Below are 26,442 nucleotides of genomic sequence, written 5' to 3'. Positions count from 1 at the left end.
AATGATTTCGATGGCTTGCGTTTCTTCCCCACTGCAGAAACCACAACAGGTTCAGCAATGTTCATCGAAATTATTCATTTTTCTGTTTTTGTTGATCACAAAGTACAAAGTAGATAAAGGATGCGGGGTGTATTCAGAGCGCCGCCATTACGGTTTACAGTGCATGGAATGGTGCGCTGTGATTGGTTGAGCGGATATATCGCGTTCTGCAGAGAAGGGAGACTGGCGTTTGTCGCGTTTTGGAAAGAAAGGGAGAAAACATGACAGAATAACACAACGGATATCGCATTTTGCGCAAAATTAATAAATGACTTTTCAATACCGACCAGACACAAAACTGATTTTGGCAGAAACAAAATTTTTTTGAAAATGGCGTTTATCGCGTTTTGGAACCAAACTCTTCATATATATATATATATATATATATATATATATATATATATATATATATATATATATATATATATATATATATATATATATTATTTCAGCTTAAAATAGAGAAAATGTATGTTAGGTTATCATGTAAACACTGTTGTATTGCCGTCTAATACATCACTGTGATGATGGATCTTGTGTATAACACACACAGACATTGTACTGTAACCTGTGTTATTTTATCTGAATCTAAAAGCATAGTTGAAGGATTTGCTGATCTTATCATGTTTAGCAGTGATGACGGTGAAGCTTCATTAACTTCGTTTCTGCTAAACAAACACAAGTTTCGTCTGTTTTCTTTCAGTTGCGTTTTGACACTCGCAGTCAGCTCTCGCACATGTTTGCTGCTGGTGTTTTTAGGTGTGGGTGGAAGAGATGATTGTTAGTTTTCCCCGTCTCCACCCTTTCCACAGCCCAACCATTGTTTAACGCCTGAGACTATACAGATGACTGTACACTGATGAATAATTCACACAGATTATTAATGCTATGAAAGACATACATTGTTGTGAAGGATTATACATGCTGAAAAAGACTGAACAAGGTCAGATTGTTGTGCATTAATGCAAATAAATGAAAAGAAAGCACCTCCTGAAAGATTCTTGGCAAAAAAATGTTGATGGACTTGATCAGCTCGTGTGTCCCGCCTTGTTCATACGCTCATGATGAGCTTTAAATCACTCAGTTAGGAGGAAACAAGGAGGTACTCAACCTTTAACTAAAATGAAAACAGAGAAATAATCATAAAAACAAATCAAAATAATAAAAACTATAATATTATCTCATTAGTGCTAAAATAACTTGGATATATATTTATGCTGCGTTCACGTCACCTCGTATTTACCGGATTCTTGAAATGACAACACGTGACATTATATTCGGAGCTGTTCACGTCCTTTTGGTCCTTGGACTGGGAATTATGCGTTTCCATGGCACCACTATCAACGCCTAAATGAATCTACAGCGGTCAGGTGGTACAGCGGCCACGTGGTACATGTGGGAGCTTTCAGAAAACTCCCAGCTTACAAGCTGTAATTACGAACTCTACGAGGACGTGAATGCTTTTTACAAGCTAGAATCTCGTAACTACATGAATTACGAGGCCGCGTGAACGCACCTATAGGCTACACAACAGTTCTTTCTGGTTCTCGCATTTGATTGGCTGAGAGCTGTGCGATATTCTAGTGATAACAGCACTCCTACCTTTTCACCGTTTGTATCACTCCGCTTGAAGCGACTGTCATGGCGGCTGAGCAAATCTACCGTAATTTGTACAAATACTACTCTTGTACCACGAACTGTAGTTTTAGGCGAGAATGTAGTTGTTTAGACCTGAAATATGTGACTCATATTTAATCATAGTGCCTATTTTACTATTTGTTTAGACGTTTTCAGAGATGTGAGCTCCAGTCCATCAGTGGCCATTCAGTGCTCGAGTACCCGCCGAGAACAGCTTCATCTCGGCCAGTGCTTTGTGGATTTTCCGTTGTGTCTTATAGCTTTTAAACATGAGATATAATTCATTTTGGGTAAAATGGACAATCTGTGGTCTTATTAATCTACTACTTGTTCCGGAGCAAATCGAATTGTGCGATGTTAAATTTAATAATTTAATATTAAGGTCATATTTAACTTACATCATGTAGAGCACTGCTTTTGTGCGTTTGACTGAATTGTATAATTTCCTGTTGTCATTTATAATGAATATTGTTGTTAATATTGTTGTTCAATAAATATTATGTTATATAAATATGTTGTATTTAGTATTGAGAGAGGGTCCATTAGTGGGTAATATGGATTGACTGAAAGTTACATTAATACGCCACTAGATGGCGGCAAACTGTACGAGTGAATGAGTCAGTCGCAAAAGACTTTTAAATTGAAAGGGAAGGTAAACAAATGACATTGTTTTACCACTGAATGTTATGGAAAATTCCCTTAACTGTAAAAAGGACAAATACAAAGATCGCTTTCCTCAGTGGACGTTCAAACAGATTTTTATAATGGATATAATATTATGGACATTGACCTGAAGATTGAATGCTATGTCAGACGACATAGCGATCTCTCTCAATAATAGGCCTACTGTACAAAATACAATGGAGCGACTCAACATTCCTTCGTTACTAGTTCTAAAGTGACGTTTTAGAATTAGTAATGGAGCCTTGAGCTGCATCCGAAATCGTGTAATGTTGAGTAGGCACTACATTTGAATTTAAATTTACTTCATGACCGCTGAAAAAGTATGTTCTATATATTACGAATGCGTGTAGTATGAATGAACTCGGACGTACTACATCCGCCATGTTATTACTGTCACATGACCTACCAGTGTGAGTTATGTCCCTTTAACTCCATTCACAAATCCTCTCCCGTGGCCTCATGGGATAGTAAAGTGTTAACAAACATTCACTGATGCTCCAGAAGGAAACACGATGCATTAAGAGCCGAGGGGTGAAAACGTTTGAATTCAAATATCAAGGTAAATTGTACTTAATTTTTCTTCCGGGAAACATGCAAGTATCTTCTGTTGGTTTCCGGAGAGCAGTACTAAATGAAAAACAATGATATTTCAATAAAATAAGCAAAATTTGGACATCTTCATCCTGTTCAAAAGTTTTCACCCCCCAACTCTTAATGAATCCAGTTGTCCTCAGTGTGAAAAGACAGATCTCAAAATCATTCAGTCACTGCTGGAAAGAGTTCAAATATGCAAAAAATGCTGGAAAACTGAAGAATCTACAAGACCTGGAGGAATTTTCTGAAGATCAGATCTCAGTTTAACTGCTCAGAACAAACAAGAGACTCATGAACAACCATCACAAAACATAAAAACAGTAGTGGATCATCCGGTAACCACACACAGTATTGAGAACCAATGATTCACATACTTATGAATAGGGCCATTTGAATAAATTCAGCTTCTTTTTTTTTTTCTTGTGGACTATATGTAAACATCTTTTAAGTAAAATATCTTACTCAGGACAGTACTAAACAAAAAATCACATGCGTTTTGTATGATCTCTCTTATTTTGTTAAATAAGCTACAAGTAGCTGTATATATGACTATTTTATGTACATATAGCACTTCTAGCACACAACACACAATGTTTCAATACAAAAAGCAGTAATTTTCTTTGATCTAAATATATTTTTTTAAATTTTGGGATGGAATACGAACAGGTTATTAGCGTTTTACACAGTATTCTTAACATGTGCTTTTAGGCCATTGAATCGGCAATGAGTTTAGAAGTCAACCCCAGGTTAAATGTTTTTAAATGTAGCCCACAGGAACACAGAGTTGCATTGAGCGTCAGGAGCTCAGGCTGTAATCCGAACCCTCCTGCTCAGCATGTCAGGCCTGCAGAGTTTGGCAGTCGTGCAGCAGCTTACATAAGCGAGCTTTGAGGTACCTGCTGGTGAAACGCTGCAGCAACCTCAGCACATGTGTGTCCTCTTATCTCATTCCTTCTGATTATCTCACTCCAGTCAGGAATGAGCCGGCGCTGATAACACCAGCCCTGCGGCGACATGCAGAGCACTGCATTGACTGCAAACATGCCGAGCTGCTCGCAAACTTCCTACTGCCTCCGGGCATAAACCTGCTTCTTTACATTGTCAGCTGTTAGCACTACTTTGTCACATATCAACAACACTGAAAATCAGGCTGAAAAATATGTTGATCTTAAAAATCCGTTTCAAGTTTCATACCAACCCAAAGAAAAATCATGAATGAAATCTCTTTATTATCTCAGTTTAGATGTTTCTCCTGATAAAAAAAAAAGACCAAATGTAATGTCACATGTCTCAAAATGTGCAATCAGTCATCAGAGATATGAACTCATTATTTCTCATTAAATGATCTGAGTTGCTCTCCACATTCATTTCACAGCTCTATACTAGTGACTCATTTGTGTCTGTTTTATTTTCCCTAGAAGTTTTAGAAGAAACATTTGACATAAAGCTGACTTTACTCAACAAACTAAACAGGTAAAGCCACTGGAGTCCGTGAGAGGTTCAGGGAAGGCTGTGTGCCCAGACAGACCACAGTAGAGTCTGTTTCAGGAAGCCGCCTCTTGGAATTCTGGGAAAATTAAAGGGCTTCTTAAAACTTCTAAACCTACGTAATTAAACGGCCTCTCAGATGTGCAGGATGGTGGAGGAGATCAGACAAAAGACAGACAGCAAACACAATGTGAGTTTCAGTACATATTACACTCTTAGAAGAAAATGTTCTAAATGGAATCTTAAAGAGTTCTGTCAAACGCTTCATATGTATAGAACCTTTTAGGCTTCCCATTATGGGATCATTTTATGGATTTAGTTTTAATTCATTCATTTTTAATTTTAATTACTAAAAAAAAAAAAAAAAAAAAAATGCTGGGTTGGGTTAAATGTTTAACAAACCTGCTGGGTAGTTTTATTTAACTCAACTATTGTTTAAAAATGACTGTATTGCTTGTTTAAAATGAACCCAAAGTATGTTGGAAATGAACATTTATGAATATGTTTAATAAGTGGACATTTATTCATAAGGTTAATTAATAATAATGAAGCAATAAACATTTATTACAACTTTTGATTATTATTGTTGCCTCTAATAATTATGTGTCTGATTTTTAATTTTCAACCTATTTTGGGTTAATTTTAAGCCAGCCATATAGTAATTTTTAAACAATAGTTGGGTTAAATAAAACTGCCCAGAATGTTTTAACATTTAACCCAATCACTGGGTTTGTCCATTTTCAACCCAACTTGGGTTGTTTTAACCCAGCATTTTTTAGTGTACATTTAATGATTTAAACAGCTTGTAAACATACTTTGTCACAAAAAAAAAAAAAAAAAATGAAATAACCCATTAAACATTAAAGTATTTCTCCTTATATAGAACGATTTTGGCATAAAGGGTTCTTTAAAACTGTGTCAAGACCCCGAGTTCTAAATAGAACCCCACTTAACCTTTTATTCTAAGAATGTAGCAATAATTGCTTGTATGTGTCGGATCTGAAAAATCTGCAAAAATCGTACTCTTAATCTTATTTTCCAATTAAAATAATTTGAAAAAAAGAAAGTTTTTTTCTTTGTTTAGATGAGAACGCTGTCAAAACGATTCCGTACACATGGATGCGTGAAAACAACTAGAAACGCTGTATTATGCATGCCAGGTGAGAAGTTGGCGATGTCACTACTACGCGTCTTAGCACATATGAAATCTTTAATGATGCGTTCACACCGGGCGTCGGCATTAACCCTCCTCATTAGGCTTGTTCGAGATGCATCGGCTCTGCATAGACCAATTGGCGAATGACATCAAAATACCGTGAAAGCGATTCAAAAGAAAGTACTCTTGTGGTACTTTAATGTCATATGCCGATCGGTCTGTGCAGCGCCGATGCATCTCGAACAAGCCTATTTACTTTGAAAGGGTGACATTATGCATTGCCAAACTGAATTGTGGGTTCGGTTATCGCGTCACTGGCGTTGCTCCTGACAAATCTTAAAAAAAATGTTCAATTTTTCAAGTGCCAATGCAGGCATTAGCCAATCAGATCGCCTTATGCAAATACCCTTGTGCAGACGTCTAGCCACAAGACTGGAAAGTAATGCATTTGGTTGTTGTCACTATGATGGTTGAGTCAGCACCAAGCATTCGCGCAAACACACATGCCAAGACTAAACACGTATGTGCATGTCTTCACTGTTTTCACAGATCCACGTTTTTGTTGCCAGGGGTGTTGTTACTATTACAATATAGAAACCATTCTAAAAATAATAAAGTTCACTTCTTTCAAAAGTTTTGATTTCAGATCAATTCTGTTCTTTTTAACCATATCATGTATTCCACTAAATCAGTAGTCTCAAACTCAGTCCTGCAGTCCTCGCCGTCCTGCAGAGTTTAGCTCCAACCAGCGCCAACTCACCTGTCTGGAAGTTTCTAGAAATCCTGGAGACCTTTATTAGCGGGATCAGGTGTGTTCAATAAGGGTTTGAGCTAAACTCTGTTTTAACTGTATTTTGCTCAAATAAGCAACCTTCGTGAGCAGAAGAAACTTCTTTTAAAAACATTTTAAATATAGACACCAAACTTTTGCACAGTAGTGTACTTGCCTTTTTGTTTTTTTTTAAAGGAAATCATTTAAGACTACTGGGTCAATATCATTCTTACAAGCCCTTGGATATACACACAATTATGTTCTAACCTGTAGGTTTGATTCAGAACAGACAATGATGAATTTTGTATAAAAAGAATCTTTACTGTGTGATTCAGCATGTCACCTAACAACAGAGACCAGTAAGAAGAAATAATAAATAAAACAGAACTGTTGTGTAGTATAAAAAAAATGCCCACATTCATTCTAGAAGGAAAACAAACCCTCAGTTATAACTATTATCAGGCAGAAAGAGGACAGCTTTATAAACAGGCACCTTAAAAGATGTGATCTGAAATTCGGCTTTAAAACACTTTGGATACATTTGTTCTGATCTTGTGGTTTTCTACTTTCCTAGAACAGTTCTCAGAATCAACATCAAGAGAACAAGACACCATCCCTGCAGTGGAAACCAAGATGAACGGTCAATCATTTGTTCAGTAATATATGTTTACGCTTGATTCAAATTAGGTGAGACTATACATGTCTCTGATTGAGCTGGTCTTCAGGCATTGGTCTTCTCCAAGAACCGACCAACAGTCTGCATTAAAACCAGTAAAATCCGTTGAAGATTGAGAAGCACCAAAAAAGCTCCTTTGATTCTTTCGAAACTTCTCCCGATTATCCCAGAGCAGCTGCAATTTCAGTTGAAGACATTCAATAGTTACGGATGCTAAAAAACCCAACGCTGGTGGGCGACTCCTTCACCGTTACAGTGACCAGGTTTGCAGTGACGTCTGTGACGAACACGTGCTCTATCAGGCTCCGCGTCGGCCTCCAGTCCTGACCCGCCTGCACCGAGATGGCCAGGTCACGGTTGTCGCTCGGAAACGAGGAATCGTGGTCGGAATCCGAGCTGCTTCCCTCTTCTCCGGTGCTCAGTTCACTCAGGGTCTTGCTTTGTTTCCCAGCATCTTTAGACAAGGCTCTGTCTTGCACCGGTTGGGAATCTCGACCTTCAGTTGCTGGAGTCTGAGCCAAAATCTTGTCTGCTCGACCTTGATTCTTCTTCCCGAGCCTCTCGGCCAAATCATCCGCTTTGGATTTCTCCCGTTGCGGACTCTTTAGGACTTGTTGGTTGGTCGAGAACTTACTAGGGGCATTCGGTGCAGGACTCTGCTCGTGTCTTGTGTTGAATCCAGAACTTTTCCTTCCCGGGTTGGAGGAACCCTTCAAGTAGGCACTGTCGGTCCCGTTACCCTGCGCCGTTTTGTTGACGCTCTGTAGATTGAGAGCTTGAAGGCTGGAGGGAGTTTTGAGTGATGGAAATGAGCTCGATGGAGATTTCTGGAGAGATCCTGATCTTTGAAGTAGAGTCTGGTCCAATGCCTCCTGTTTCCTCGGCACATTAGGAGAGAGTTGTGGGCATGTCTGCCCATTGCTGCTGTGCACATTCAATGCAGCCACTCCTGGAGATTTGCATGTAGGTGTTTTGGGATCGACTCCTCCGCTGCCCATATCCGAGACAGAGAGCTTAAAATCCGAAGCGGTTTTTGTTTGCGCTGACCGACTTAGTGCAGGAGGCGATGAGGCGGATCCGACCCGTCCGAGAGAACTTAAAGAACTCTTCTGGGTAAAAGGACTTCTGTTTTGCAGCGCCATCGGCTCCCTTCCAGAGGTTCGGTTCAATCCGGTGTAGGTGAAGCTTGCAGGCATGAGCGGTTTCTTTATGCTCCCTCTGAGCTCCGAGTCTCTGGAAATGGGCTTGAGAATTTTCCGAGGACCTTTGGCCTGACGCAGTGCCTTCAGCTCTGGAGGCAACGCTTTCCTCCCTCGCTTCTTTGGCGGATCTGGCTTGGCAACCACAATTTGTGCTTTCTTCTGCGGGACCGGGTGATGCTCTCGTGGACGAGGGCTCGGCTTCGGATTCCTGTCGTTATCGTCTTCATCGTCGTCATCTGAAGAAGAGGAAGAAGACGAGGAAGATGATGATGAACCAGAAGATGAGGATGACGAGGACGAGCTGCTTGATTTGGACACCACTGGAATAGTTTCCTGAGAAAGGAATGCATGGAAAATGGTGAGAACATAATGTATTGCGCCAATTAAATTTTTCACTAGATCTGGGGTATTTTTTTGAGACATACTCACCAATATTTTTCTGGGTCGTCCACGAGGCCGTTTCCCCTTTTTACGGATTAAGAGTTCCCGCTCCTGCTCCCTAAGAATGGATAAAAGATTTAGTTAAAAAATACAAAATAGCAGTGATTAGCAATATTTTTGTTCAATTATGACAATTACAGCCGTTACGTCAGTAATATATATATATATACTGCCCTCCAAAAGTTTGGAAACGCCCTAGAAAAGTGGGGTTTTGGACAATATTGGCATGAATCCTTTTTAATTTGTGATAATTTTGCACTGATAAGGGACAACACAAACTACGAAAACATATTTTATTACATCAACAGTTTATACACAGAAAAAAATTAAATTTTCAATTCATCAAAATATCCACCATTAGCAGCTTTCTGACCTAAACTGGGTTCTGATTGGTTCATTGTACTCTAAACTTAATTGGCAATCAGTTGTTGAAGATATTAATGTGTGCTGACCCAAAAATCTTTTACAAACCTGGGCCAAGTTTAAACCAGTAACCAGGCATCACAGCTGGCAAAGGGGCATGTCTGACTTTGACATGTATATATTGCCATTATTATGTAATCAAAATGAAAATGATTATTGCTGGTCTTCAATGATAATGTCAAGTTACTTCAATGTATTTGCACCAAAAAATGATAAGGATTTATGCTGATATCGTCCAATACCACACTTTTCCAGGGGTGTTTCCAAACCTTTGGAGGGCAGTGTATATAGTCAAAACTACAGACTTCGGTACCAAATCGGTACTGAAATTTTAAAAATGTTGCGCTTTGAGGGCTGTTGAGCGGATTCGTAAACACCTCTGATTGGCCATTGTGTTCACGTGCTTATCAGATATGCCTGTGATTGGCCACGATGATCAACGCTTCAAAAACATGTTGTAAATAGTCATAAATGATGTTCTTCACTGAGTGCTTAGACTGATACACACGGGACCTCCCGCTTTCAAAATCAAACACTTCATTGTAGCCAATCACAAACATATCTGATGAGTGCGTGAACACAACGGCCAATCAGAGGGGTTTAAGAATCCGCTCAAAGCGTCACAATTTTAAAATTTCAGTACCAACTTGGTATCGAAGTAAATAATCTTGTACAATTACATATATATATATATATGTTAAATTTTATTGTGTAAGATTATTCACAGATTTATCATTTTATTTATTTTAACAAAAAGTCTTGGCTAGCATATCAAGTACGGCAAAAAACAGTGGCCTGGTTGTGAAATTCATTTCCTGTTTTTATGAATGAGCATTTACGTCTCCACACTTCCTGTTCTTTCTCACTTCTTCCTTTCAGAAGTCTCTGTTGTTCCAATTTGGAAAACAACAAAAATATCACATTTCTTGCGTCTTTCTCTGTTTTTTGGTGGATGCGTTAACAAAAAGTTGTTTTTAAAGAAAACCTTCCTCAAATGTTATTTTAAGTGATCAGATTTATGTTTTTTTCTTTGGCCGATGATAGGACAGGAGAAAAATTCCCACAGACTTACACTGAAGGATAGACCAGAGCCATATTTAGACAAATATTCTTCTGAAAATCTAAACAGTAAACAGTAGCAAGTTGGTGTCAACACGTGGTTTCGTTTTTCCTTGTAATCCAAGTCTTGTTTACACATGGATTCTTCATAAACTGTGAAAACAAAACGCTGACAGAGAAAACTAGTTCTGCTGAAAATGTTAACCGTTAAAAATGTTAACAATGTTTGATTTTCAGTCAGTCTGCAGAGGACCCCGTGAGCCTGGACACGTCTGCAGCCCCTGAATGGCCTGTGAATGGAGCCCCATTTACACCCTCCCAAGCGTTGCAGCCCATATTGTTTGCACATGGAGAAAAGGGGGCGTCGCTCTCACACAGAGACCTGCTCGTCCAATGGGAGAAACCTCTTACCTCTTGTTAAACGCAGCCAATAGTCTTGGGTCAAGAAGGTTTTCCTGAGGTTCCCAACTGTTATGCCTGAAACACAGACACTGGTGTGTTTAGCATGTGAGTAGATGACTTATAACTCACTCACGATAAAAAAAGATGGTCATGTACAAGGAAAAGTGTTTATCTAAAGTTCTGTAACTTGTTTATTTACGTTTCACACCATTTTAATCTCATTTTCCTACAGTCTGACAACATTTTAGTATAAATATTTCATATAGCCTTGCAATTATCATATGCACATACAAGCATTGCCAAAAATACTTTTTTTATTTATACACCGCAAGACGCTTAGACTGAATCAACATAGCCATGCATGCAAAACAAGCTATTTGTGTAGCATCCAATATCATTGGATACCAATTTTGCATCTGCTACTGTAAATCTAAACAGAAGGGATATGGAGTAAAACTGGACTTTAGTTGGCGTTATATAGCAGAGAAAAAAGAGAGATAAGATGAAGAAAAGGCACTTCAAAGTGTCTGGACCGTCTGGATTTCATTTAACACAAAAAAAAGTAGTGATCCACCAAAACAGACGGTCTTAACCCAGCATTACTCAAAATCAACAGCAATCATTTTACTTTTATAACTACTAATACTGCTACTTCCAATGAGAAAACAATGCAGGACGAGGCTTGAATTTTCCATCGGAAATTGCTCAGATGCCGAAAAGTAACAGGTGGTTGAAAAATAAGAGCGCTTAGAGACATTCAGTCATTCCAGAGGTGGAGAAGTTATTACATTTTGATGAAAGATTAAACTTTTTTTCTTTTAGAATATATATATCACATGTGAATCAATCAGCTAAATGTGTTAGAATAAGTTATCACTTACATCCCACAACAAAATTAAAAAGTATTTAAAGGGTTAGTTCACCCAAAAATTACTCACCCTCATGGCGTTCCACAGCCGTAAGACCTTTGTTCATCTTCAGAACACAAATTAAGATATTTTTGTTGAAATCTGATGGCTCAGTGAGGCCTCCATAGGGAGCAATGACATTTCCTCTCTCAACATATTCAAATCAGTTCATTTGAGTACAGTGGTTCAATATTAATATTATAAAGCGCAGAGAATGTTTTTTGTGTGCAAAAAAAAAAAAAATTAGTGATAGCCGATTCAAACTCAGTCAAAACACTGTTTCAGGAAGATTGGGAGCATAATGAATCAGCATGTTGAATCAGCGGTTCAGAGCACCAAAGTCACGTGATTTGACACACGATCTGAATCATGAGTCGATACACTGATTCATTATGCTTCCTGAAGCAGTGTTTTGAAATCTGCCATCACTATATAAGTCATTATTTTGTTTTTTTGGCATGCCAAAAATATTCTCGTCGCTTTATAATATTAATATTGAACCACTGTACTCACGTGAACCGATTTAAATATGTTTTTAGTACCTTTATGGATCTTGAGAGAGGAAATGTCATTGCTCCCTATGCAAGCCTCACGGAGCCATCGGATTTCAATTAAAATATCTTAATTTGTGTTCCAAAGATTAATGAAGGACTTACAGGTGTGGAACGACATGAGGGTGAGTAATTAATGACAGCATTTTCATTTTTGAGTGAACTAACCCTTTAATAGCTTACTTTACGAAACATTCAAATATTAGACTAAACAATGAGATTTCACCTCTCCTCCCTCATTTTAAACATCATTTTAGACACATTAATTGGCATTTTGCCCTCAGTTCTAGTTAGTTTATGACCCTGCTTGAAGAAGTAATGATAGACAATAGAAAATAGGTGGAAGCTGTAAATAATCAATGAAGCAGATGGAAGCGCGCGCGGGAGGTGTGGCTCGTGTGATTGACAGCTCAAGTGCCCATAGACGGGGCAAAAAGGGGGCGACAATGTAACAGAGAGTAAGAGTGGGGGCATTAAGGGGGGTTGGGGGGGCAGCTGGAGTTTTTAAAGAAGAAAAAAAACTCGAAACAAACCACGCGCTGTGCGTTCTACAGGCGGCGCGAGATCAAACTGTTTTCGTCACAAAAGAACAAATTGTTGCAAAGTAACACAATGCGTTCCAAAACTGATACAATGTATCAATTCGATTTATAACAACCATTAGGCGACTCTAGAACCCCAACACTCAATGTTTATCACTGAAAACTAAAATAAATCATAACACTAAAAACAATGCATGCAAATACCTTTATGTTTAGTTCTGTCGACCGCAACCGCGTTAGGACATAACGAACAACAAAAAAGCAAAACAACTTGATGAAAAGACACCGTGGACAAAAAGTAACTTGGAAGACAAAGAGAAATGCAGCAAAACGAGGCAAAGGCGATGCAGTGTGATCAAGTAGACAGCAGTGCACGAATTCACGCGTGGACGTGAAATGAAACGCGCAACACGCTGTTGTTGTTGTTTTCATTGTTTCTCTCTCTCTCACCCTTTCTCGCGATTCACATTCAAGGATGTTTACTGGCACCGCGAGTAAAATAGCGCTGCATTGGCAAAGTGCTAGTCCATATAATGTATAAATAGCCTATATATTCAACATATATGCTCACACACACATAATAAAGGTAGTATGGATATCAGTTCTCACTTACTTGGACGACCATCCCCTCCACTTGACCAGATACTCCAGTTTTCCCTGTGGAAATCAAACACGCGTTGAGGATCACGATTCACGCACGGTGAATGTGTGTCTGTGTGGATGTTTGTTACCTTCCTCAGGCGTTTGTTGAGGATACACTCGGCATCAAAGACCTGCTCTCCCACCGCGCTCAGCTCCTCCATGACTGTTCTCATCTCATTCTCATCTCATTCTCCGAGACCGTGTGTGAGAGGGAGAGCAGAACAGGGCAGAGGGGGGCGGATACGCAAACGCGCAGCGAGCGCGCGCAGTGGCCCTCGGAGGACACCGTCCGCGTGACGTCACACATTTTTAAAGGCTTTGAGTTTTTGGTCAACAGCATAAATTATGTATGATAATCTAACTTCATTGTAGCTGTGTTGTTTTGATAGAATCTACTCATTTCATAGTATTTACAAACATAAATAAAGAAATTTCAGTCTTTATTAACTTTATTAATTCAACCTTTTAACTTTTACTTATAAACAATACACATAAAGATGATGAAAAGCTTATATATTGTTAGTTTGAATTAATTTATTGATTTACGTTTTGATTTTTTAAAAATATAACATTGTGATCTTATACTTCATATTATAGGCTACACACACACACACACTATATATGCAATTAATATATTATATTGAATATATTGTATGGAATATTATATATATATATATATATATATATATATATATATATATATATATATATATATATATATATAAATTATTTCAACAACACTATTTTTGTATAGTATTCTTGTAATACATAAATAAAAACAGACTGAGGTTAATAAGGATGAAACGTTAAATAATGAGGTACAATTATTTATATAAAAAAGTATAACAAATCAATCAATTTTATTTGATATAAAGAGAAAACAATTCACCGTGGAAGTGAAAAGCAAGTGGTTTTGATCACAATAAAACAATAAAATATGAATATTTTCAGTATTACAAAATATAACAAAATGTGTTTTATATATGAAAATGAATATATTCTTAATATTTCTATGGGATTTGTTTAAAAATACAAGGGAAAACTTAAAACAAAGTCAAATTAAATGTTTTTAAATATAGGACTGTTTTGAAAGTTTTGAATTTATCTTTCGATAACTATATAAATTCATCAAGAGCTGCAGAACTACACACAAGCAGTTATTGTACATGTCTTGCAGTAGATCATATCTGTGGGAAGGATGTCCTCATATATATTTGTTTGTGTCTTCCGCTGGATTCCTGGTTCTAAAATGATGTTTGTTTTGTTTCAGAGTGACACGTGTCAATCTTCCCCTCGTCTGTGGAACTGTAAAGAACCAGAATATAAATCACATCCAGATCATTAAGTGCAACATTCAAGATCTGCTCTGGAAAGGCAAAACAAGGTTAGTAATGATCATATTTATTATTGTTCAGTCCGACTATTCAGTTTCATTCTATTTCAAAAATACATGTAATTGTAATCTTAAAACTATTGTATCATATTAAATATTTTCTCTTTTTATGTAGTTTGCATTGAACAGAAAGAGCTAAAGAAGGCAGTACAACATAAAACATTTCATCTTTCTACTGTCAGTCACTGTCTGATATACTGAGATGTCAGTTGGTGTGAGATTTACCTGCTTTTGTTCCTCCTGCGTCTGTGAATGCCACGACTTAACAGAACAACAAAGACGATGAGCAGAAAGCCAGCAACAGCTCCCAGGGCAGTGAAAACATTGATGAGAATATCATTACCAGAAGAGCCCTCGTCTGAAACACACACACACACGGTTCTGATGATTAATGTTTCATTAGTCAATGTTTCAAGGATTAGTTGAGCTGAAGAAACTGCCTCCATCCATCATAAACGTGTACTCCACATGGCTCTGGGGGGTTAAAGGATTGGTCCACTTTTAAATTAAAATTTCCTGATAATTTACTCACCCCCATGTCATCCAAGATGTCCATGTCTTTCTTTCTTCAGTCTAAAATAATTTAAGTTTTTTGATGAAAACATTCAAGGATTTTTCTCCATATAGTGGACTTCAGTGGCCTCCAAACAGTTGAAGGTCAAAATGACAGTTTCAGTGCAGCTTCAAAGTGCTTTAAATGATCCCAGACGAGGAATAAGGGTCTTATCTAGAGAATCCATCACTCATTTTCAAAAAAAATGTTAATGTATATGCTTTATATAAACAAATGATCACCTCACAAGTGCTTTTGCCAAAACCACACTTTCGTATTCTTCAAAAAGCTTACGCTGAATGTCCTACACCTTCCCTATTCTACTTACGAAAAAAATAGAACTGGTGCCGGGTTCGTTTTGTAAGTTTAAAGCCCTTTGAAGCTGCACTGAAACTGTAATTTTGACCTTCAACCGTTTGGGCTCCATTGAAGTCCACTATAAGGAGAAAAATCCTGGAATGTTTTCATCAAAAACCTTCATTTCTTTTCGACTGAAGAAAGAAAAACATGAACATCTTGGATGACATGGGGGTGAGTAAATTATCAGGACATTTTAATTGGAAAGTGAACTAATCCTTTAATAAAGGCCTTCTGAAGCAAAGCGATCCGTTTGTGTAAGAAAAATATCCATATTTACCAAGTTATGAAGTAAAATATCTAGCTTCTGCCAGACTGCCTTCCGTATTCAAATTACGGAGAAAGTGTAACGCCTCTCACAGTTCAAATTGCTTACGCTACGCCCTACACCTTCTGTATTCAACTCATGAACAAAAGCTTTTTTCGCTTATTAAACTTACGCTTTCTTAAAGCTAGATATTTTACTTCATAACTTGTGAAATATGGATATTTTTTCTTACACAAACACATCACTTCACTTCAGAAGGCCTTTATTAACCCCCCCGAGCCGTGTGGAATATGTTTATGATGGATGGAGACACTTTCTTGAGCTTCAAACTCATTGGACCCATTTACTGCCATTATAAAGCTCGGATGTGTCAGGATATTTATTAATATTTCTCAGATTGTGTTCATCAGAAAGAAGAAAGTCATATACACCTAGGATGGCTTGAGGTTGAGTAAATCTTGGGCTAATTTTCATTTTAAAGTGAACTAATCCTTTAACATCAGTGCTTTAACTTAAAAAAGGACAAATGGACGGATGGACGAATGGATGGATGGATGGACAGGGAGACAGACATATATAGACAGACAGACAGACAGACAGAAAGACAGATAGATAGATAGACAGACAGACAGACAGACAGACAGACAGATAGATAGACAGACAGACAGACAGACAGATAGATAGATAGATAGATAGATAGATAGATAGATAGATAGATAGATAGATAGATAGATAGATAGATAGATAGATAGATAGATAGATAGATAGATAGATAGATAGATAGATAGATAGCTGTTCTCACTCTCAGGCTGTATGGAGGAGGTCAGCATGTGTCGTGTGACGTCCAGGTGTCCGTCGTTGGGTTCAGGTGTGATTCCCAGCAGGTGGCACATCAGCGGGTAGATGTTGACTGTTTCAAACGGCCCCACCTCCAGATTCTTCTGGAAGTCCGGCCCCACGGCCCTGAAGAACGGCTTCATGTCCAGAGCCTGGTTATCATAGCCGTGCTCTCCCCTATTGAACTGCACTGGGAAATACTGCGGAAAAATAAAGAGAGTATAAAGGCACATGAATAAATGGATATAGAAACTGTCAGCACTTTAGAACACCAAAATATTCAAATTTACAGCGATCATCTTATGTTTGGAATGTAATACTATGTTAATGACTATTCTGAGGTTTGCTCCTTAATGTTCACTATATGCTACTGTTAAAAACTACAAGTAAAACACCTGTGAAAAATCAATATGGGAATCCATTCATATTAACACAGTGCATTGTGATCTATTTTAACAGACTGTTCTTAGAGCCAATATGCAAAACGGAATAATAAACCCCCCAAAAATTTACATTTTAATATTTGTCACACGACCTCATCATGTTGAATGTTTAATACAGCTAGTGCAGAGAGTTATTGTCTTGGAAATAAATATAAATAAATATATAAATAAAAATATTTAGCCAAATTTTATGCGTAAACTTTTGATAGTCCAGTCAAATAATGAGAAAAGCATCTGGTTCGTAAATCACATTGGAAATGGAAAATAAAGTTGTGGGAAACATTATCAAACACAAAGTATACTGAACATTTTGGTAAATGTAAAATTAAATGCATAAATACATTTCATACATTTGCAGTTCTTCAATTGATTTTAATGTTTGCATCTACTTTTTTCACTCAGTAGGTGATGATCTATGCGTTGAACATGCGTTTGAATCTTCAGAGAGATGTGACAATTTAAACAGCAGAGGGCGCCACAAACCAGCTGATTTGTCTTATGGTTGTCATGGCAACATGTGGTTTGTGGGTTCAGAAACAAAATTCAGCTATGGTAAGTGTTTTGTTTGATTCTTGGATCATGTTATGGTTATTGAATAGTTTAGGATGGCAAAGTCGACCAGGTGTCTGGCTTGATTTGATTTTCTCATGCTTTGCACCAGTGTGCGGTTGTTAGTATGCCACACTTGTAAATCTGACCTCTGACATCTGTAGGTCAAAGGTGAATAGGAGCTCAAAACGATCCATGTGCTTGACCTGACTTCACAGGTTGTCATGGGAGCAGATTTGATTGATTGATTGCTAGCAATGTAAATTAAAAGGAGTCGGGGGCAGAGTAGATGTCAGCCATTGATTGTGTTCGGTTTGTTTGCCTGTAATTAGATTTACATTATTCATGTTTTCTTCTACAATCTGTTATTATAGTTAACTACAACCAAAACAATAAAAGCAACCATTGTTTACATGTGCTTTGATCTGAACACAGAGTGATCGCTTTCCCTGATGAATCAAAACCAAATGAATGTAATATTGCATTTGTGTCAGCAGATCGCTGATTCAAGCCATTACCATTAACATCAAGGACCATTAAAATTTTTCAAATGTATTTTTATGGTGATTTAGGACATTTACCCCCAAATTCTCATTACTGTAATGCAAAAGTACTTCTTTATTTGTATGTTTATAATTGTGCATTTTTTGTACATTATTTTCATGGTGATTTAGCACATTTACCCCCAAGTTCTCATTACTGTAATGCAAATGTATTTATTTATTTTAGGTTAATTCATTCATTTTGTATTTTTTGTACATTTTCGTTTACATTTTTATCAGTTCATGCATTCACTGTGAATCGAACCTCTGACCTAGATGATGCTAGTGCGTAGTGACTGGTAGAAACTGGTAGGAAAATGTGCTTAAAAATCACAAAAATAATGTCACAATGCAAAAGTCAAAACTGAAAAACATGCTTTATCTTTTTCATGTGATATAACTTTTTTCTTAATTTTGAGGTGAAAATTCACCCAAATATGCTTAAGTAAGGTCTTTTTTTAATTCCTTAATAGATTTGCATTAAAGGATTAGTTCACTTTCAAATGTAAATTTCCTGATAATTTACTCACCCCCATGTCATCCAAGATGTTCATGTCTTTCTTTCTTCAGTCGAAAAGAAATGAACGTTTTTGATGAAAACATTCCAGGATTTTTCTCCATATAGTGGACTTCAACGGCCTCCAAACAGTTGAAGGTCAAAATTGCAGTTTCAGTGCAGCTTCAAAGGGCTCTACGTGATCCCAGACGAGAAATAAGGGTCTTATCTAGAGAAACCATTGCTCATTTTCTATAAAAATAAATCAATAAAATTGTATACATTTTAACCATAAATGCTCATCTCGAACTAGCGCTCTTCTTCTTCTTCTTCTTCTTCTTCTCTATTTGAATTCCATCAGTGTAGACGCTGCTAAGTGTATTACTGCCCTCCACAGGTCAAAGTTTAAACTAAACAGTCATATACGATATGCTAGTGCAAGTATATAACAATTAGTTCAAACTTTGACCTGTGGAGGGCAGTAATACACTTAGCAGCGTCTACACTGATGGAATTCAAATAGAGAAGTAGAAGAGAGCTAGTTCAAGATGAGCATTTATGGTTAAAACCTATATATTTTTTAATTTTTTAAGACCCTTCTTTCTCATCTGGGATTGTGTAGAACGATTTGAAGCTGCACTAAAACTGTAATTTTGACCATTAACCATTTGGAGGCCATTAAAGTCCACTATATGGAGAAAAATCCTGGAATGTTTTTATCAAAACCTTAATTTCTTTTCGACTGAAGAGAGAAGGACATGGACATATCTTGGATGACATGGGGGTGAGTAAATTATAATGAAATTTTAATTAGAAAGTGAACTAATCCTTTAAGAATATTACTTAAATGTCTTTTTAAAAATGAAAGGCTCACCCCATTGATGACGTATCCTGGATCGGCCCAGAGTATGATGGGTAATATGCGGTCATTATGGGAGAAATGCAGGCGAGTGGGAATCTCCTCTTTCTTATAGACGTGTAGATGCGGATGAGCACCTTTCAGTGCGTTGTACACTTTATCGATTCTTCCTTCTTTGGGAAGCAGAAGTCCCACCGGTCCAAAGTCCACAATATGGAAGGACAGATCTTGGAAAGAGAAGCCGGGAATCTTGGAGAGGACGATCTCTTCCACCAGCCCATTCCTGTAGACAGTGCTCATGCCGTGATCGGCCGTGATGATGATGTTGAGCCGCTCGCTCAGGCCATTTCGCTCGGCCGCACTCCTCAGGTAGCCAACGGTACGGTCCACCTGTCTGACCATCGCCCTGCGCTCGGGGGAGTCTGGTCCGTACCTGTGTCCGGTGCTGTCAGGCTCGCCGAAGTACATGGACACAAAGTCCAGGTCCTTCTCTTTGAACCAGGACTCCATCACTTTGTCTATGTTCTCTCGCCAGGCCGTTTCATTGCTGTAATTGTAGTTTTCAGGCTCCACTTCTTTCACAACAGCACTTTCACCCTGATAAGTGGATGCTGTTCCAGGAAAGTGGAGTGAACCGGCCTTGAGACCCTTTTTTGTGGGGGGGGGAAATCATTCATATTCATTTAGAAAACTCTTCTTTTATCAATGTAACTTCCTGAATGTTTTTACTCTAAGAGCAAACCTCCTAGAGAAGTGGAAAATTATAAATCTATCATTATTTACTCAGTTTTGTGTCTTTTCAAAACCTGTATGTCTTCCAATAAACACAAAACAAGTATAGTATACAATTATTTTTCCATACAGTCAAAGCAGACAGTGACCAAGGCCAAAAAACCTCATTCATACATCCACATCCGCAATTTGACGAGTCATAGGCCCTGTTTGCACTTAGTTTTAAGATGCATTTTGGTCGATTGGATCACAAGTGATCTACACTAAATACAGGTGTAACGAGGTCTAAAATGTTTTGAGCTTGTCCACTTTCAACCACTTCCAGAGGTAGTTGAAAACGCATTCGGCCAGATTGCTTTCGGAGTGTAAATGCTCATGTTTTCAAATGAGTTCAAACAGCCACAAAAGACGCATACACTCCGCCCACTGACGTAAGCGTAAACATTATGGGAAGCACTAGCCAGATGGGATTTCACTAGTTCACACTTACATATAATTAGTTAGAGTAAAGGTTTTGCATATTTGGCATGCTGTTTGGGAGGAGGGCTCAGAGCTCTGAATTTTGGGCCGAAGAGAACATACTCCCTCCGGTTGTGATAACAATAGTTAGGACTAGAAGTGAGGAGATGGGGTGGTGGAGGGAGGCTGATAAACTGACAACAAACAGAGGTTAGTCTGCTGCATATATAGCTCTTATCTCATTAATTGAGTTGATTAACTAAATGCGCTCCACATCATTTCACAAGTTCGCACTAACATATAATTAGATAGAGTAAAGGTTATGCTTATTTGGCATGCTGTCCAGGGGGAATTTGGCCCGAACCCAGATTTCTCAACCAAAAAGCAAATGGGCAAAGGACAGCCAGCAGACTAAAGTGTTGAGATTTGGCAGGCTGGCATTTTAAAAAGAACCCTGGTCATTTGACTGGGTGGGCCCACACAACCTCTAATGGGAGCAGCTTACAGCATCAGGCGAGTGGGCCCTACCGGCTACAAACACGGATCAACATTATGAATACCGACCGATGAATCAGTGTAACCTCTCACCCAGGTCCTACTCATCCCGCACTGTGCGGGCCTAAACCCTGGGTCTCCAGCATGGGAGTCAGACGCTCTAACAAGGAGGCTAAAGGCTGCAACATCTAGCGTCAGTCGCTAGTGCATCTTTTGCGATCAGAGGAGTGAGGTTTACTACTACCTGGCCTCCATTACACTCACCCCCCTAAACCTCACTCCCATCTGGTTCACGGCACCAATTTAACCCCTCACCCAGGTCCTACTCACCCCGCTCTGTGCGGGCCTCAAACCTGAATCTCCGGCGTGGGAGTTGGACTCTATAACAAGGAGGCTAAAGGCTGCAACTTCTAGCGTCAGTCGCTAGAGCATCTCTTGAGATCAGAGGAGTGAGGTTTACTCGCACAACGACTACTAGCTTGCCTCCATTACACAAGGAACTGTGTGATTTGGAATGCCTGATCGGGAGGGCTCACCAATTGATGAACGAGGAGCATCTTAATTTGAGCCGTCCGACCGGGAGGGCCCACGCCGCCTCTGATGGAAGCAGCTCACAGTACCCTACCGATCGATGAATGGGAGTGGCCTGATTTGAAAAATTTGCAGCAATTCGCAGTGTCCGATGGGAGTTCAATACTCACGGCATCGGACGGGTAAGCCTCAGCGGCAGACGGGCAGAAAGTAAAGCATAGATGTACGACCGTGAGACTCTCGCAGCATCCCATGGGAGATCAAGACTTACTGCATCAGACAGGTAAGCCTCACCAGCAGAAGGATGGAAAGTAAGGCATAGATGTTTGGCTGTGATGCTCTCGCAGCGTCCAATGGGAGATCAAGACTAACGGCATCGGACGGGTAAGCCTTGTCGGACGGAGAAAGAAAAAACATGGATGCTCGACCGGAAGGGCTCTCGCAGTGTCCAATGGGAGATCAAGACTAACGACATCGGACGGGTAAGCCTCGTCGGAAGGAGAAAGAGAAAACATGGACGCTCGACCGGAAGGTCTCTCGCAGCATCCAATGGGAGATCAAGACTAACGACATCGGACGGGTAAGCCTCGTCGGACGGAGAAAGAGAAAACATGGATGCTCGACCGGAAGGGCTCTCGCAGTGTCCAATGGGAGAACAAGACTCACGGTATCAGACAGGTAAGCCTCGTCGGAAGGAGAAAGAGAAAACATGGACGCTCGACCGGAAGGTCTCTCGCAGCATCCAATGGGAGATCAAGACTCACAGAATCAGATTGGTAAGCCTCGCCAGACAGGGAAAGATAAAACATGGACGCTCGACCAGGAGGGCACACGCAGCTTCCGACAGGATATCAAGAATCATGGCATCGGACAGGTAAGCCTCGTCGGAAGGAGAAAGAGAAAACATGGACGCTCGACCAAGAGGGCTCTCGCAGCGTCCAATGGGAGATCAAGACTCACGGAATTAGATGGGTAAGCCTCGCCAGACAGGGAAAGATAAAACATGGACGCTCGACCAGGAGGGCACACGCAGCGTCCGACGGGATATCAAGACTCACGGCATTGGACGAGTAAGCCTCGCCGGATGGATAAACTTTTTTTTAATCTAATGAGGGTTTGGTGTGCTTTTTTGATGTGGAGCCAGTTTGTCCTGATGTAGCTTTGGAAAGCGTCTGAGGACCATCGTCCGAGAGCTTGGATCTGCTACTGGGAAAAGCCTTTTTCGGCCACTGAGATTGCTGATAAACTGTCAACGAATAGAGGTAAGTCTGCTGTGTATATATACCTCTTATCATTAAATATAGCTCAGTGGTTAGAGCATGGCACTAGCAATGCCAAGGTCATGGGTTCGATCCCAGGGATTGCACATACTCGGATACAAATGTATAGTATAATGCAATGTAAGTCGCTTTGGATAAAAGCGTCTGCCAAATGCATAAATGTAAATGTAAATGTAAATAAGTTAATTAACTGAATGTGCTCCTCTCATGTTAATTAGGTTAATTATCTGAACATACTCCTCCCAAACTTTGTTACTAAAACATAATTCAAACCAAAGTTTGGTTTGAAGACAAAAAATGTACCAAGCACAATGTTCTCTCACCATTCCTGATTTCTAACACACACTCGGCCAGTCTTGCAGCTGTCAGAGCAGAATGTTTTTCTGTCATCTCCTCTTGCATTCATATGCAAATTGTGTGAGCTTTTTTCATCCATTAGATTTGAAAAAGCCCATACATTTTCCCACCCATAGACCCTCCCCTTGAAGAAATCAAGGCAGAAGTGGTTGAAAGTGGATAAAACAGAAGGAATAAAAACACCAGGTGTAAACGGGTAGGTATCTGCCTCGTCTACTTATGATCCGATCGACCAAAGCAAAGCATCTTAAGTGTAAACAGAGCCACATATACTTCTTTATGGTCTTTGTTTGAAGTCCACTGCATGGACAAGAGAAACTCTGCCTTAAAAACACCTCTGCCTCCTAAGCTTTAAAACACTTTTTTTGTTCCACAGAAAAAAAGAAAGTCATTGGTTTGGTGCGACACAAGAGGGAGTGAGTACATGATGATAGAAATGTCCTTTAAATGGCTTTGCTTAAGGGCACAATTGTGGTAGTTCATGCATCACCCTTTCTAAGGGTTTGAACCTACAACCTTACCAGTCTGCATTTTTACCGACTAGCATTTTTATTATTATTTATTACTGTGAGCATATCATATGAGACTCAGTTTCTGAGTTGGAAATAATTGGTTTGACTCTTTTTCGGCGATTAATTTGGTCAAATATTTTGTGTATATGTCTGGTTTTATATGTAGAGGTTATTGGTGGAAATTAAATGAGGTGATCAAAATGATTCAAAGTGAAGTGTTTCTGATCATTAGCAGATGGTTTGCTTGTGGGAAATACGTGTCTTGAAGGAGAGCAAGTCAATTTGAAATGGTCCTCTCTAACCAACCAAGCATTATTATATTATATTATATTATATTATATTATATTATATTATATTATATTATATTATATTATATTATATTATATTATATTATATTATATTATATTATTATATACTTCAAGTACAACAATAAATATAGTAAATAATATGACAAATTGTTAATATAAAGGCTATGTTCAGAATAGATTACATGCATACTGATAGACCTAAACAGTAATGCTACCTAGGATGGAACCAGCTTGTGTAAGTTGCAGGTGTGTATACCTGTCTCTGAGCCGTGATCCATATGGGCAGACTTCCGTTGTCCCACCAATCGTTCACAAACTGTGATTTGTAGTAGGACTTCTTCTCCCAGGTGCTGGTGTTAAACCACATGTTGTGAATTACACCGTGATTCTCAATATGTTTACCTGCATGGAGATCCGTGTGTGTGTGTAAGTATTCATTATTGCATTATTTCATCTATTTATTATATAAATATATATTATACATAAATATTAAATATATATTTAAAGCTATTTGCATTGTATAGAATGAAAATTAATTTCATTATTAGAATTCATTATGAATGAATTATTATTAAATGTCATTTTATACTGGCATGATTGTTCTGTGTGGATTGCTGGCATCCATTAATTCATATGTGATGTATTTTACCTGTCAGGATGGTGAAGTGCGTCGGGCTGGTGATGGTGATGAACGCAGGGGTCACGTATGTGGCTTTGACCCCGTCCTTCGCCATGGCGTCCAGGTGCGGCGTGTCCACGTCCCTGTCGTAGTCCCACCTGAAGCCATCAAAGGAGATGAGCAGTAGTTTGCTGTGCTCAGTTGCCCGGTGCGCTGGAACGGGGACCGCCAGAGACTGAGCACACAAACACAGACAGAGAACCGCCGTCCACAGCATGATGAATCACAGTCAGTGCGGATTCACAGCTGCTGCAGGTGTTCGGCCTCACTGTCTCTGTGGCACAATCAGCGGCTCACACCTGATTGCTTTCGGTTCTCCTGCCCAACCTCTTTTACTTCCAATCGTGCACGTCTCTGCAGGCCAAAGTTTCATCTGATTATCTTATCTCTTCAAGATTTGCCGGTTTGCAGTTTTTTGCTGAGGCTTGATTTACACATAGACATATAGATTTAAGAAAGTGTGATTGCTGTTTGCCTGTAAACAAGTCCTCTCTGATTGCTAGGTTAAGTTGGTTGTTGGTGTGAAAAAAGTCCTGCATCACTGTGTTTCTGTGATCTTCTAGTGTGTAGATATGCTCGAGTCGCTCCTTCAGTATGTGTCCGTGGGATTGTTTCCTGGTCCAGCAGGTGAAAATTGTAGATCTGATTAGATAGTAAAGTATCAGTTTCCACAAGAATATGAAGCAGCACAATTGTTTTCAACATTGATAATAATTAAAAATGTTTCTTGAGCATCAAATCATCACATTCAGGATGGATCGGTGTCTTTTAATCAGCTGGTGTTGTGGTGATTTTTAGTGGATGTATCAAGTTCTCCTGAAGTTCACACAGGTGTTATGATTGCACTTATCAGTGCATGATTAGCACTGACAGGAATGTATATCTTACTGTAACTCACTCATTTCACTATCATTATTGACCTTGTTAAACAGTTATCAATGTCTTTCTGAAAGAACTTTTTCTCTTGTCTTCGGCCTTGACAGTAGTTCAGGGGAAATATCTAATCTGTGTGAAGATAAAGAATTACATCCATCAGCCTGCTTATAAATAGCTAATTAATTACAGATCTTTTTAAATGAACACCAGCCTTGACCGTGTTAGTCAAGTGTTTGTTTGTAGATAAATGTTCTTATATGATCCCTGATTTGAGTCTGATTTGTTCAAATAAAAATGTCTTATTTCATTATTATTTTTAGTTTTATTCTTCTATTACATTTTTCTTCATTATTGAATTTGAAGCATGGTGACTATGCCACCATGATGACTTCTGTCTCAACAGTGTTACCATAATGACCCCTTACTCCTGACGGTGTCCCCATGAGGACCCCTTAAGGCCAGAAAACACCAAGCCGATGCCGACGAACTAGTGGCAACGAAAGCAGCGTCTGTGTCCAAAGTTGCCCTGACACACCAAACCGACACTAAACAGCCGACGGCCAAGCAGCACGTCAGTTCTGCACCTGCGTGAGATGAAATGCCTTTCCGAAACAGCAGGCGGCAGTAGCTGAACAGCCAATCAGAATGATCAGATGGCCCGACTGACCGACGAGCTCCAACGCCGATTCAACATTTCGA

At 39.0% G+C, this 26,442-nt stretch overlaps 2 protein-coding genes across 2 annotated transcripts; both read right to left on the bottom strand.

Moving 5' to 3' along the window:
• Positions 1-6,708: 6,708 nt before the first annotated feature.
• cbx2 (chromobox homolog 2 (Drosophila Pc class)) lies at positions 6,709-13,412 on the bottom strand. The gene is made up of 5 exons (XM_067371051.1): positions 13,307-13,412; positions 13,189-13,232; positions 10,584-10,649; positions 8,679-8,748; positions 6,709-8,582 (listed from the first exon to the last, which is right to left on the bottom strand). Exons 1-5 carry the CDS (start codon positions 13,388-13,390, stop codon positions 7,245-7,247), a joined length of 1,602 nt encoding a protein of 533 aa, XP_067227152.1. The 5' UTR covers positions 13,391-13,412; the 3' UTR covers positions 6,709-7,244.
• A 721-nt stretch (positions 13,413-14,133) lies between these two features.
• LOC137009115 (ectonucleotide pyrophosphatase/phosphodiesterase family member 7-like) lies at positions 14,134-25,181 on the bottom strand. Its single transcript, XM_067371064.1, has 6 exons — positions 24,838-25,181; positions 24,445-24,590; positions 19,530-20,162; positions 16,591-16,825; positions 14,836-14,968; positions 14,134-14,522 (listed from the first exon to the last, which is right to left on the bottom strand). The coding sequence occupies exons 1-6, from the start codon at positions 25,082-25,084 to the stop codon at positions 14,462-14,464; spliced, it is 1,455 nt and encodes a 484-aa protein (XP_067227165.1). The 5' UTR covers positions 25,085-25,181; the 3' UTR covers positions 14,134-14,461.
• Positions 25,182-26,442: the final 1,261 nt, after the last annotated feature.

The sequence above is a fragment of the Chanodichthys erythropterus genome, chromosome 3 (genome assembly GCF_024489055.1).
Source record: "Chanodichthys erythropterus isolate Z2021 chromosome 3, ASM2448905v1, whole genome shotgun sequence".
NCBI classification, from domain to species: Eukaryota; Metazoa; Chordata; class Actinopteri; order Cypriniformes; family Xenocyprididae; genus Chanodichthys; species Chanodichthys erythropterus.
The sequence above is the reverse complement of the archived record's forward strand: the minus strand, read 5'-3'. Positions and strand labels throughout refer to the sequence as shown.